The 15845-nt window shown below is 37.5% G+C and overlaps 1 protein-coding gene across 1 annotated transcript in view; it reads right to left on the reverse strand.

Annotated features, from left to right (window-relative positions):
- Positions 1-15845, reverse strand: part of ANO3 (anoctamin 3) — a 134849-nt gene that overhangs the window by 24858 nt on the left and 94146 nt on the right. The window contains exons 11-12 of the mRNA XM_017826973.1: positions 11304-11400; positions 6197-6257 (exon numbers count right to left, since the gene is read on the reverse strand). Coding sequence (XP_017682462.1) covers positions 6197-6257; positions 11304-11400 — 158 coding nt within the window. The remainder of the gene's footprint in view (positions 1-6196; positions 6258-11303; positions 11401-15845) is intronic.

Consider the following 15845-nt stretch of genomic DNA (forward strand, 5'->3'; position numbering starts at 1 on the left):
CAACAGTGTCACACTTACTAATCCATTCTTTAACCCTAACCCATAAGCTCTCCAGGCACTCATCATCCACCTTAAGACAGAACTCCACACTTTCCAAGTGTTCCCTCACACACAGGGCAACTCCTAAAAAGAGTGTAGCCCTTCATGGCAACATTCCAGTCATGTGAGCTATCCCATTACACCTCCATAAACACACCGAGATCAATACTGTGATTCATATTGATCAATATGAGAATAATTCTGTTGATTAACATTATAGTTTTAGGTCAGTCTTAACTCTTAGGGTTATAAAATTTTCAGCATCAACACATGGTAAAGTAGTGAGATTTGTATTGTATAACACTAATTTGTTTTACAATCTTATTTGGGTCTTAACTGGGTAGCTTTGTTTTGTAAAATAAAATCATAGACAAAAGTGAATTTCTTGCAGGTTCTGTATATAACAAACTTGAAACTCAACACCATGCAACCCTCTCATGGAATGATTCTCATTTTTCTGCTTGCAAGACTGCAATGGAATAGAAGCAATACTGAGGCTGGAGAAGTAAAAGAAGGAAGTAAACAAAATAGCTCAATTAGAGATAACCATCAGTCTGCAGTGAAACCAACTTCACAGAGATTTGTTCCGCATAGGACTACTGCTGTAAATCCTTCTGTCATCAGTGATGCTGCAGCAACAGCTGCCAATGCCAATGAAAATATAATGAAAAGAACAGAAATGATCAGTGGGGCAAACAGCACATCCCCGAGGTTCTCTGATGGCACCACTTTATCTTCAAATGTGCCAAAAGATGGAACAAATAACTCTACCACAAACTTCCACAGAAGCCCAACGACTTTAGCAACTTTTAGAACAATGGGTGAGTTTTCTGGAGTGACCAAAAGTCTTGCAGCTACACCTACTTCCACAATGACACCAAGCAACTCCACAGTCACCTCTATTACTCCTGGGGATTCGGAGCTTCCAAGTGATAATTCTTCAATCAACCCCACCACGTCGTTCCCCATCAGTGTCACTCTGACATCACCCACGGTGAAGCAGGACAGTCCTACCCCAAATTTCAACCCCATTCAGCAGACAACAAAGCTGAATTATAATGCCAGCAACCCTTCTACTGCATCACCTAATCCAAAAGATGCCAGTGAAGGTAAGGATCTAACTAAAGTCCAACTAGTTTAATAAAATAATAATGCTGAAATAAAAACCTTTGTTTAATTGAACTGGAGGCTTTATAAGATGTGTGAATTCATAAGTGACCTAGTACAGACTAAATCTAAAGCTCCTCAAAATAAAAAATATACTTTTAAAATTTACTGTTTACTCCTTTATTTAACACTTCCAAGAGTGGGAGAACCTAATGATCAGATACAACCTATTCACACTGGAGTAGACCTTCAAAGCAGATGTGTAGAAATTACATTTAAAATGTATAACACATCAACTTACTTAAGTTCAGAAACTTTTGTGACCAAAGATGACTTCTTATAAACACTTCCAAAGGAATTACTCATTGTGCATTTAATTACCAAGTTAAGTATGCGTGGGAAAACAACAGAGCATAAAACTGTCATGGCACTTCTCTATCCTGCTGCTCTGAATCAGGTCTTCAGGAAAAGAAAAGAAAAGATTAGAAGGCACAGTAATTTTTTGCCATTAATTAGCTTTCAAGCTTTTAACACAGGACCGAAAGGTTTATCCATCATAACCAGTACAGTACAGTTTGTACTCAGAACTGAAGGAGCATCAGACTTTCACGTTTCCCATCATAGTTCTAATAATTACAATGTACCTGATTCTTTAGACAATATAGATTGAAAAGGAAGGGGAGTGGGAGAACAAGTTCAGTTCCAAGAAAAACTGAGTACCTTGAAGAAAAGTTTTATGAAATCTGAGGAAAATCTTGAAGGAACACAGTTATTCTGCTAACTGAACAGGTGCCAAAAGCATTACTGGATTTCTCACCTTGTGTATGCAAAAATTGGTACTCTAAAATTTAATCATTTGAAATTCAGAGGCTGCAATTTTAACTGCTGGCCTAAATGTTTATGAATAATTGTATTCAAAGAGTGATTACTGCTTATTTCTTTATATAAGGATAGTGGTTGATTGAGCAATTAAACCTGGAACCTTTTTATTTGACCAAAAACTCATTTAGCCACCTTTCTTTTTTTTCCTAAATCCCAGTTTTTCCCCTGAAACTCAAGGATGGAGATGTCTGTTTTCTTTTACAAAGGTAGAAAGTTTCTGCAGAGAGGCTGGTCTAGTCATAGTTAGCAAAGTGTTTCAGATCCTTGGTGAAAAGCCTCACTCCACAAAGCCTCAACTGCTATAAAGCCAGAATGAAGTATCTAGTTTTACAGATTTCTAATTCCCATTCAACTGTCTTGTCTTTCTCTCTTTCTCTCCCAGACAAAACCAACAAAGAAGGAGTAATAGCTGGTGTCATTGTAGGAGCCATTTTGGGATTTATATTAATTGGCCTGATTGGATATTTTATATGTGGTAAGAAAAGATCTGACTCATTTTCCCACAGACGGCTTTATGATGATACAAGGAGTGACCCAGGTAAGGAACAGCACAAGCGCTTTGCATAAGAACATTTATTTCTCCACAGGGCTGCTTAAATAGTCTGGTCTTACTGAATTATTAGGATATCATCAACTCCAGTCAAACTAGTTTTCAAATGACATTAGTTTATTGGTTTTAAATTTTAGCTTAACCAATACTCCCCTTAACTCTATGTCTCCTCCTTACATGTAATTTTTTTAACCTCTGAAATATCAGGAAAATCATATTTAATATCAGTGAACTCATTCAAAGGATTGTGGGCGAGTTCAAAACTATAGCTCAAAAATTCTCCCAAACTGATTAACTGAAAAAAAGCTAGACTCTCTACTCATCCAACATCAATTACAGAATGAAGGATGAAGATATATCTGTTTCTATGAGTAAAAATATTTTTAAGAGGTTTAAAAATTAAAAAAAATTGCTTTTGTCTTCTCCATGAGTATATATAAACTTGTATTACTGTGTAATCACACTCCAAACATTTGTATCATGTTCCTGGACTTTATTTTTTAAATGTTTAAACAAACACTGAGAGGCTAAACACACCTTTTTTTCTCATATAAAATAAAATCTAAATAAACTCTGGCAATATGCCTTTTCTGCCTTAAATGTAAGAGCTGAAAGCTGCCAGAACGTCAGATTAGGAAGTAGCTTTGAAAGTCCACCACCCATGTGGGTGCTGAATGGGTGTTGCTGGGAGTACAGGAGTTATCTGCAGAGGATCATGAATCAGGGCCTTTATCTTTTGCTCTCCTGGATGTCAGAAAGAGGTTTAACTGTGAGGGGCTGATGAGGTGTCCAGTGTATGGGGATAAAAATCTTTCAAGCAATATATATATAAAAAAAAAAAAATATATTATCCCTTCAGTTCTCCACTTAGACAACTCACTTGGACCATATGACACGAGTTTCAGAGATGCATCAGATGACAAAACCAGCACAGCAGGCAAGACAGAGGAAGACAGTGCAGGGCACCCATCCGATGGCATTCCCATGGCTGACATCACACCATCCCACCCTTCACCGTAATGTTTGTTTCAGATTATATTTTTGCCTGTTATCTACAGCCTTTCATTTTTTCCCAAAACAACCTGGCAGCTGTTATCTTAGAGCCATTACCGTGCAAACAGTGCTTTGAAAACTAAGGGAAAAATCACAGGATACACTCATATGCGACAGGCAGGGTCCAGCAGCAGAGCATGAGTACTCTCCTTTGTAATTAAATGATCAACCTATGGTTTTCCTGGAAGGATATTATAGTTGTTTTCTTATAAATGATATAGACAAACAGCATCCAGGCAAGATTCTGCCTTGTCAACAATTGTAACATAAAAAGACATTGCAACCTAAAAATTTTACTAGGACTGCAATGATATTTTAATATCAATACAAAAAAAAAAATAACCCTCAGTTTAACTACCTTGAAGTGAAACTACCGTGTTCAAATACAACGTCTATCTGATAAATGACTCACGACCCCACCTTACATTCGTACCTTCCTCCGTGAATGTGACAAAATTAATTAGATTTACTTGGATTACTCAGTTTTGATTACTTGAAGTTTGCTGCAGAGAATGGAACTACCAAGTAACACAAACTACATCTAACTTTTGACTAGGATGACACAGAATTAAAACCCCTATCGATGGGAAAGAAAGAAGATAAGCTTCTACTCCTCTGTCAAACTGATCTGTTGTTTGAATTGCAGGCCAGATGTGCAGAAATTATGTAAAACGTGTCAGTACAGGTTACACAGAAGAAATACTAAACATGAGAGGAAAGGAATCTCTGCTGTGTATATAGATACCCTAAAAAGCATGGTCCAGTTCTGTCCAGTTAAAGCATAAAATATGGCAGTATAATGCAAATAACTGCATAGTTTATCTCTTTGCAACTACCAGACAGGCCTAAAGAAAAAGAAAGAATATGAAAAAGACACAGCTGCAAAGGCATAGAGTAAAGAAAACAAAATGCAGAGAAAACAATGCTCATGGGACATGCTTGTGTTAAGTGTGCTCTGCCAAAATGCTTTATCTGGTGTGGAGACTGCGGATCGTGTCAATGGAGTTATCTCACTAACTGCCCATGAAGGCTGCAATGAGGTTCCATTTGATATGTGAGTAAATTACGTGCACACACACACACCAGAGAGAAACTGCTCAGTCACACTGAATATGGGTTTAAACAGGTATTTGTTTAAAAGGTTAAAGATCTGATGTGCAGCGTTGCCATCCCAATCGGGTTCAATCATAAAAACAGCACGCGAGCCATCAAAGCCAGAACCTGATTTCTAACACCGTATCCAGCATGCTGGGCAGCAGACTGAAAATCTGAGACACATTCCCCTATATTACGTGAGAATATCACCCTGCTGCTTGAAATGAAGAAAAATGTAATGCTCAGCTTTCACCTTCCTTAGCACATACCTTACCATTTTCCTGACAAAGCAGTGTCACATAAGCAAATTCCTCCTTACACTTGAACCTCGGCCTCAGCCGAAAACAGAAAGAGCTCTCTCTAAGGAGAACTTGAGGATAGAGATGAAGAGATGCTAAGAAGCTACCAGTGTTGTCCGCACTGGTAACCATAAAACTAACTGCAATGTATTTTAGGAATTTATGAAAGCAATAATTAATAACTGCAATGCCGTAATAGCAAGATTAGGAGTAAATGAAGAAATATCACTGAGGCAAAGAAAGTGTGCCCTTCAATTATATCATATTAATTTTTAACCATCCAATTCTGATTTTTGCATGTGCTTCTGTTTTCTATGTAACTCTTTGATGTTTTGCTTTTGTTTGTATATTGTTTTTCGCTTTTACCATAGCAGCCTTCAAAATGCATGACACTTGTTTGTCCTTCACTTAAAAGTTAGAATCATTAATGCTTACTCATATATATTACATAAATAAAGTTGTTGTGTCCCATTTTATTTAAAACTTGAAAACTCTGGCTTGAATTCAGACAGCTGTATGTATGTGAACTGGTGTTATTTTTTTAGGGTTTACGCTGACAAACATTTATATTGGTAAAATTAATTATCTCTTGTTCTATTCCTCTTCCCTGTTTCCCAGCATGAAAATATTATTAGCTTCAGTGAAAGCTAATTCCACCAAGCATTTCATGCCGGAACCATCAAATCTGTCTTTTATGGCACAATTACACTGACCTATTACAAGAGGTGTCCTGGGTTACAGAAAGACTCTGGTATCCACCTTTTCTTTCCTCTTTTCCCCAGATATGCCTACTAATTTAGACTGTGGGGAAGGACTTAAGATAAAGGCGGTAGTCTATTATCCTAGGAGAAGAATGTATCCACCAGTGTAAAAATACTGGAAGGTTGACTAACCTATATGTTTGCCTTTGAAAAGACTCTGGCCTGAATAATATAAAATTCAGGCTTAAAGACACTAAAGACAGTCATTACATTAGCAATAAAAGGTATTATTTTCACCCACTATTGGCATAGAAACTAAAGTGAATGAAAACAGGAAAAAAATATGTTTGTATGATAAAATCCTTCTTTAGACTTTATCAAGAGCTATAATCTCCCTATACCAAGTAATGATATAAAAGAGTTGGGTAAACTAAAAAAAGGAAAAAAAAATAAAGTAAAAATGTACTTACCCCAAATTGCCATGAAAATAGCAAAGAAAACAGTCCCTCCATTATCAAACAAATGTGTAACCTAAACAGAAAAACAATACATCAGGACAAATTAATATTGCCACGTTCTCTTTCGCCCCCAAAATCCCAGAGTACAAAACTGGTGGCAGAAGCTGAAAGCTAAGCTTTGTAATAAGTAATCCTACTTGCACATTTCTTCTACCAAGGTTTGTCACGCTCTGTCTTTTAGTAAGGTTGAAATCTGCTGTTCCAGACTATCACTTCATGCATCATCAGATACTAGGAGCTGTTCTGTCCATGTCCAGGCAGGCTAAAATTTCATCCAGAATTCCTGTCACATAGTGGGTCAGATTTAACTTCAACCTTTTCTATTTTACGGTTTTTATGAGCTGAAATAACTCTTCGCTTTTCTTCCTCTACTTAATGTCTCCTTTGATTCCATTTTATTCTTATCCTGAGCTGTTCTGCAATTTCTCTACAGGTAAGAATAGCATGTATTCCTTTGTATCCAGGAATTATATTCAGCCCCTCAAATTGTTGACATAATCTCGTTTTTAAAAGGCTTGTGCACTTTAACTCTAACAAACATTAAATAATTTCTAAATATCACCCTCTAGCAGCCCACATAATTCTAAACTGTGAACTTAATTTCTTCTTATGAATACTCTTCTTTTAGTTGGATTTATTCCTTATCTTACTCTTTGTCAAAACATTTTTTTTTAAGCAGAACAGCTATTTGGCTGCAAAGTCAAAGGCTTATGGATTGAACATACATCTTGAAACAGAAAATATTTATTTATATATATTGACTTATATTTATTTATTTATACTTACTGAAAATAAGTATTGATTGAAAATCAGGTTTTGCATGCCTATGGATCATTCTAAACATCTTCAGTGGGTGAATTAGTTTCTTACAAAACTTATGAAAACACTTAAGAAAACACCATAATTTATATTACAAAAATCTGCAATTTCTAGTATTCAATCCACAATATGAAACCGTTTTTAGGAAGCTGATATTAAGATCAATATACTTTCAGTAAAGTTAAAGTTGCCAATTTATAGCAATGTAATTTATCCAAGGATATTGGGCCTACACTTCTAATGAAGGGTGGTTTAAGATGTTGATGACAATTATTAAGCAAAGCAGAGACTTCAAATTGCTATTTGAAAAAAAAAAAAAAGCATAAATCATTATAAAATACTAGAGCAAACCAACTTATCATCGACAGGCCTATATTAAAAGAGGATCCGAAGAAGGAGGAAAAAGGAATGAAGAAGCTTTACAAATGGTTTTGATATCTATTGCCCTAAAACACTCTTTGAAATAAGAAGAGAATGTCTTGAAATGGAATATTATTGAAAAAAACTTTCCTTTCATTGGTGCTGACTGTTGCTGACTTAAGAACCAATTTTTAAGCTTTTATCATGAAAATAAACCTGTCCTTATGCCAATGGAAGGGCACAGGTAACCAGACTGACTTTTGCTGTACTGTGACCTCCTCTTAAACCTGAAGTTACTCTGGCCAACAGGAATGCTGTCCAGGAGGTGTGCCAGGATGCTGGGGCTGACAGCCTGCCTCAGGCAGGTTACCCAACCTGCTCCTGTGAGAACTGCCTGCTGCAAGGAGAACTTATCCTGCAGACAGATTTTCATTCTTCTAGAAAAGTTTGGCATTACTGCTTCTGCCTCAGAATACAAGAAAACTAACTAATGAAAGCAGAAAATGTTAATAGAAACTGTGTTTCTTGCCTCTTTTATTTCTTATTGAGTAAAATTAAAATGTTGTGAGAATTTATTATAAACATATATTTTATCTGTATGTCAGTTCTGGTGTTTTTTGGTTTTTTTTTTGAGGTTTGGAAATGGGAATTGACCATTTGGTATTGGACACCAATAAATCCAGTATGTTCCTTGCCAGGATCATACAGTGGGATCAACTGTCAATCAAATATGTATTTTGCTTTGTTTTTCTTTTGCTTCCATAAAGGAAAACACAAACACAATGGGTATGAGACTGAACATGTGAGAAGTGAACAAAAGCAGTACAATAACTCTGATGAACATTATTGGCTTCAAGTGTAGATCTGTGTGATGATACGACTTTGGATATTCTGTTCAGTAAACAGCGCATCTTTCCAAGAAAACACAAAATTAACCAACCAACCAACAAAACCTAAGCCAGCAGAATTAATGTAGCTAAGAGCAGAAAATAGATACTGGGTTCCTGATTTGGCTTTGTCTTCATAAAGAGTGTTTGGGCAAAAGTTTTTCAGGACCACACTCAAAATTAAGACTTGACAGTCTTAAAGGCTAAAGGCAGAGTCTGAGACTGTTGATCAGAAGGCCTCTAAGCAGAGGTGACATTGGAGGACTCTGTGCTGGTCTGTCAGCATACCTGATTGATGTTGTCATCATCAGACACAACTTGAGGCATTTCAAATCCACCCTGAATCAACACCCTGCCCCAAGGCCAAGGTCAAGGTGTGCTGGGTGCAGGACCCAGGCAAATCACAGATCAAAGAGTCCATTTGATGTGGATCAGAATGACAGCCTGGTCATTCAGCATTTCAGGTACTACCTGCCTTTCCTTTAAACAATAAACCTCACTTCAGTGTGGCATTTTTTGAATGGAAGAGGGAAGGGATGAAAGAAATGGGCAGGAACAAGAAGGAAAAAAAAAGGCTTCTTTTGTATTCTGTCTCTAGCTTTGGCCAAAAAAGCATTTGAAGTATATTATTTTTCTGGCATTAATCTGTTCAGTCCGAAGTGCTCCTCTGCAGGGAAACATGGCAGACATTAAAGAAAGAACCCCTGGCAGCAGTTTCAATAATGTGAAACATGAGCACAGGCCTTACATAAATGAGGCAGGTCCCACGACATAAGCAGGTTTGGGGAAATGAACTTTAATCACTTAAAGGAACTCACTGTTCCTAATTAACTCATAATTTATGTACTCTACAATGAGCTACTTGAATGACTAAGGATTAAAACGCTTACTCCAGAATAAGGGTACTGATGTTTGGAATGAATCAGGAATAGCTTCCCTTGCCTATCAGCTCTTTGGTTATGTAGAAGGTAGACAGAGAAGCAAGTGATGTTCCCACAATGACATAACCAGAGGAAAACGTTGACAAGCTCCATCTCTGGAAAGAAAGAAGCCGGAAATGCCATTTTCTTTTCCCAGAGAGCAGATCCAATGACTTATTTTTAAATACATTACTTATATTACTAACAGTGCTTCAGAAAGTACAAAGGACCATTAGATTTGAAATCAGACTATAGTTTTCTAACATTACAGACCATTTTCATTCACTAATTTGGGTGCAAACACAGTGGAAGTGGTGACACATATTTAGATATTTGCTGCTCAACTTGAGCAAGATGGTGGCAACCAGCGGGATCACAATCCCTGCTGGAAACCAGACAGTCTGTACCAAGAGGTAATGAGTGAAGGTGCTGTGAACTTTTTCTTTAGAGACACCACAGTGAATGAAGGCATTACAGTTATGACCTTTACAAAAAGCTTCATTGAGCTTTAATTTATTTTTTATTTTTTTTGCCCCTCGATTGGCCAGATGGTAATCCTATTCCTTCCCAAAGAGAGTGCTCTCTCTCCCACGCTTGGGGGAGATTCAGAACACACAAATCTTGAAAGGAGACAATTTTTGTTTGTTTTCTGTGTTCTAATCCAAGGTTGATCGGTTTTTCAGAGCAAGAGCATTGGCAGGAAAAGCTGGGAGCTTACATCAATTTTTATAATTGCAGACATGAGAAACGAGTGCCTGTGACTGTGGAATACGAGTGGTAACTGCTTGTTTTCCCTGGTTGTCAGCTGAATTTTTCTTCAAAAGGATTGATTTGAAAATAAATGAAGTATGGATGGACTGCCACATTTTTTCTATGGCAATGAATTATTCAGAATGTGACATTAAATGTGAAATTTACATGATTTAAGCAGATGATGTCGGTGTAAATATAAATATGACAAAAAGCTGCTTCTTATTAATTGGAGATGTTAACATAACAGGATCTAAAGTGTATTAACTTCCTGTTAAACTGCACTGAACTGCTGAAGAGGCACTTACCATCTTCTAAAAAAAGGATTTCTGGGATGGGTTGTATAGCTTGCATAATGCTATTTCAATTAAGAAAGCTTTTACTTTCAGTGCACATTAAAAAAAAAAAGAAATTAGTAACATAAAAGTTACAAAAAACCCTCATGGAGCTGTTTTCTGCTATATAGTTACTCTTGCCTTAAGTACAACATTTTCAGTAATATTTCAGTGATATCAGCATTATAAAATAGAAAATTAAATTTGGAAATTGTAAACATTAATAATTTTTTTAAAATACCTTTGCAGATATATTTACTCTGTTGTTTTACTCAACACTGGTCCTATCTATAAAAAATCTTGAAACCTAATACAAAATTCATTTTCCCTTTCACACTGCTGCAGTTTTGTTGTCATGTCATGGAGCAGAGACCATCACGTTTTATAAATACAGTCTTCCGAGAAAGGATTTATCTTATGGGGGAAAGAATTCCAAGAAAAATGCCAACGCTGCTTTTCCAGCATTATGAACATATCACACAGCAAAATATTTTGCTCACTTGTAAACACTGCACATATACTGAGGTCCCTGTGAGTATTTATGTTTGAAGAATAGCTTCTTGCAGCAAAATATTTAATTGTGTAAAAACTTTGCATTAGTTCGACAAAGAACATCACAGGCACATTATGCTAGAGAATTCCTTTAGGAGAAGCAAAAATTCAATTAAAAAGTAAGCAAGGGAAAGAAGTTAGCTACAGGGGAAAGCAGGAAAAACCACACCAAAAAAATTTATTACGGGGGACTTAAGTTGATGAAAATAATAATTTATTAATAAGGAAATGCTCACAGAATTTTAGAATAATCTCTGGTCATTTCAGGTTATTTCCTTATTGGAAAGATGAATTAGAAAGGCTGAAAAAAATCTCTGTAGAGAAACAACACATTTTTCAGGAATCTTTGATGAAACAAGGGCAGCCATTATACATCACACAATGAAAGGGGGTCTTCAGACAAAAATTATCTTGATAGCAATAATATAATAATTACCTTGGCATAGATGCAGCTTTCATTGAGTTTTTGTAGTGTACAATTGCGCTCACACATAGGGCACATGATGGTTTCATTTGCCTCGCAGATCTCTTTGCTTTGGTATGAGACAGGAAAATAAAGATTATAAAAAGACTTGTAGCATTCTCAAAATTTTCTGAGGTTATGCCGTTTGTGCTCCCTGTTTGTTGAGAGTGCCTACACCACAAAACTGGACCAATAAAATAAACCAAAAGTCAATGTTTGGCTTTAAAAGCCTAATCCCAAAACAGGAACCTGAAAACTATGGGTCCTAGGGTGGTATGCAATATTTTTAGACATCATGTTACACTTCTCACACTAGTGAATTCTCTCCCAAATATCACAAACAGAAGAACTAAAAATTGCTCACTATCTTCCAAGCCACTTGCTGCCTATTTTTCTAAGTGATGTAGAAGACACTAAACATTGAGAGGATGAACATCACTGGTATAACTACATTGATTTCAACCAAATTATCCCAGTCATATCAGCTGAAGGTCTGTTCCACAGGATGATGATATACACACTTAGATCAGTCAGTCACATGTAAAAACCCACTGACAGGATTTCTGGCAGTACTATTTCAAGTATTTGCATTTTTATTTTCTACAAAAGAACTTATGCATAGAACTAATAAAAAACCCCCCACTTTAATATCCTATTTTGGGGATCACTATCTTTAAGCCACATTCTGATGTTTAAAAATCCTAAGATTTAGGAAGATGAAGTCACTATCTTCACTAAGACCACTCATATTCAAAGCACAGTACATAACTAATTTTCTTGACAAAGGCATAACAGAACTAACAGAAGTGCAAAAATGAATTTTAAAGGAAATTTTAACTGCACTGAGTAAGCTTCCCAAATAATCACAGAATCATAGAATCGACCAGGTTGGAAAAGACCTCTGAGATCATCAAGTCCAACCCTTGATCCAACCCCACCGTGGTTCCCAGACCATGGCACTGATGCCACATCCAGTCTCATCTTAAAAACCTCCAGGGACGGAGAATCCACCACTTCCCTGGGCAGCCCATTTCAGTATCTGATCACTCTCTCTGTAAAAAATTTCTTCCTAATATCCAACCTAACCCTCCCCTGGCACAGCTGAAGACCCAGCCATCTTGTCCTACTGCTGGTTCCTGGGAGAAGAGACCAACCCCCACCTGGCTACACCCTCCTTTCAGGGAGTTGTAGAGAGTGATGAGGTCTCCCCTGAGCCTCCTCCTCTCCAGGCTAAAGAACCCCAGCTCCCTCAGCCTCTCCTCACAGGACTTGTGCTCAAGTCCCTTCCCCAGCCTCGTTGCTCTTCTCTGGACCTGCTCCAGCACCTCAATATCCTTCCTGAACTGAGGGGCCCAGAGAACCTCAGCTATTGCCTTTCCCTATCCTTCAGCAATGATGACATGCCTGAACTGATCCTATGACGCACCAGGGCAGTAGCAGTATAAAACCCCTACTAATTTGTTTTAATAAACCTTGCACTTTCACTCTCCTTCTGAAAGCTGAATTTACACTTTTAACACTGTTTGGGAGATTATGCTTATTTCCAAATGAGTGGTTCTATTAAATACTGACGCAACAGTAAATACAGAGAAAAGATTAAATATAAATCGCAATCTTTGGTCATATTTCACATAACATAACAATCACTAATTCACTGAAACCCTAAAAATAATGTGGACCTGACAAAGAAATCATCCTGGATAGCTCTTAAGCCAGAATGAGCAAAGCCAGTCATTTCAGAGTTGCAGAGTAACAGAAATTTCAGTGTGTGTCACATCGGTGAATTTTCTTGCTTACATTTTAAATCAAATTATTAAGCACAGAAAAATCACATTTTAATCACATGCTATAATGGTTTGGCAATAACGCAAACTGTTGTCAGATATAAGGCCAAAATGTACTGTACTTTGAATTTAAATTCAGATGATAAATGTTACATTTGCTGTATTATATATCTTGAGTTAAAATGTTGATTTGTTTTTAATAACACACGAAGATTCACAAAATTATACTGACAGTGATAGGTCATATGCTCTCATACTACTCTGCAAAGGCAATAACATTTGTTTTGCAAGTGTTTGTAACAGGTGCTATGTTAATTGTTATTCAATTGCAACTCAAATCTTCAGTATAAGAAAGCGAAATAAGCTGCTTTGTACTGTTCTCACCTATATATCTGAAATCTGACTGCAGCACATGGAGCAAAGACAGCTCAAGCTATGCTGTGTTCATGCCTGGCGTTTCTGTTTGACTGACAATAAAGGGACAATTTACAACAGTGAAAATTAATATCTATAAACACATCAAAACCAAACTCTTTAAAACCATCAGATTTATTTTTATACGGACTAATCGACTTGACACACAACTTGGAATAAAGGCAGGTAATAGATATGGCACATAATTTGTTGAGAGAACCCAAATGAAGGGAGTGCTATAGGGCTATTTAAGCCCTTCCATTTGACTACCACTTTGCATTCCCTCCAATTCAGCTCAGGGAGGACACCTGGATCAAAATCTATTTAAAAGGGTATGAAACAACAAATACAAGTTCATGTTCTGCATTTTTGGTTCTGCATGTCTGAGTCCTATGAACACAATCCAAATATCCTGGAAGCTACTATGGAGTTTCTTCAACAGAGATTCTCTGGATATTTCTCTTGGTTACCTTCTTCTCATAATGGTATCCTGCAATGAGCTGCCAACAATGTATTCTCAGTACCCTAGAGGACTTCAGTGCTGGCTTATGGCAACCACAGTATTACTAAGCTTGATTTGAAATTCATGTAAGACAAAGAACATTTCAGTAACACTGTGCAAACAAACTAGATCTTAGGTGTGACAATATTCTGCATCATCCACAAAATTTATGGCTGGCATGCCAAGCAATTTTCAGTTCTGTGGCAATATATACTTGTTTATTTGCTTATCCCTTCTCTGCTGAAACTATGCTGGATGTTTGGAAAAAGAAGAAACGATTGTTTCCTGCCTGAAGCCACTAGAGGGGGGTTGATGGCAGCTCCCTGCACCTGAGCAGGGAAGGAACATCACTGAGGAAATCATCCTTCTGCAAAAATGATTTGATCAGTTGCTAAATTCAGATTTTTTTGGTACACAAGACAAATAAACTGGGCTTTTTGACAGAATTTATCATACTCTAAATCACCGCTTCCTAATGTTCACAGATTCCACATAACTGGTGTAATAAACCTGTTTCACATGAAATAGTGTTCACCAAATAATACTGAATCTGGGGCAATGTGCCAGTTCTGACATTGCCATAATGCCCTAGCACTACTTTTAAATTCTTAATTGCCACTGGGTTTCCTGTGCCTGGATTTTTCAGAATATTGTACCCAACTCTGTTTCTTCCTGATCACTGCTGAACACTGCACTTGCACACCGCAGTAGCTGCAGTGCTTAAAATCAAGTGATAGATTTTAAAACTCTTACAGTTGCTTAGCTAGAAGTTTTCTTTAAATGACTGCAGAAACACTAGACAAATAATCTCACAGTCCCAGACTCTGGCAAGAATAAGAAGAGGTGTGCAGTCTGTCTCTGCATGTCTCCTGTCTGCTCTAGGTAGGAGGTTTCTCTCTAATCCTCACTAACACCTTCCAGGCTAAGTAAACAAATATGGCAAGGAGTAGCATCTGTTATCAGTGGCCTTTTGAATTGCCTAAGCACAAAAGGTGGTACAGAAAACATCTACACACATTTTATCAGACCAGGCATAATCAGCTTGAGTTAGTTAAAATCTGTTCTTGAATCCACATTTCACAGCTGTTCTTACTAACCTGCTCAGAGCAATGCCCTGATGTGACAGCATTGTGTCCCAACTAAACAACTGCACAGATTCACATGATCAAATGCAGATAGGACCTTCTGCCCAGAATCAACACATCCAGATTACAGGTGTGGGGCTGACACAGAGCACACAGCTAGGCCTTCTGCAAAAACCCACCCTCCAATAGTATTTTGAAATGAATTCTGACTAATGATAGCTATAACAAATATATACTCACCTCCCCTTGTAGGTATTTAGGGCTTATATGGTGGATTACCTGACTTTCAGTCTCTTGTTTCTGGAATAGAGCCTGGAGACCCTGATGGGCTCCCTGACACTCTATATAGCACAGCATGACACTGAGGTACCTCAGGATGGGACCCAATACAACCAGCCCCCATGGGGACAAACTCGGGTCTGTGTGTTCTGTCTGCAGCTACTCAGCAGCAGCAAAGGGAAAAAAACTGAGGGCAGGAAACCTTGGAAGGCAGCCTATCTCTGTGCTCACGGGATTTATATCCTGCAACCTTCAGCAAGGAAGACAACTGCATCTCTCTGTTAAAAGAACTTAAAAGGAGTTGCATGTTCACGTGTTCTCGGGAGAAGTGTATCCTCACCTTGAGTACAGTGTGCAGGTTTGGGTGCCACAATATAAGAAAGATAAAAAGCTATTAGAGAGAGTCTAAAGGAGTGCCACAAAGATGGTGAAGGGCCTAGAGGGGAAGCCA

This window comes from Lepidothrix coronata, unplaced genomic scaffold (genome assembly GCF_001604755.1).
Source record: "Lepidothrix coronata isolate B3197 unplaced genomic scaffold, Lepidothrix_coronata-1.0 Scaffold133, whole genome shotgun sequence".
NCBI lineage: Eukaryota > Metazoa > Chordata > Aves > Passeriformes > Pipridae > Lepidothrix > Lepidothrix coronata.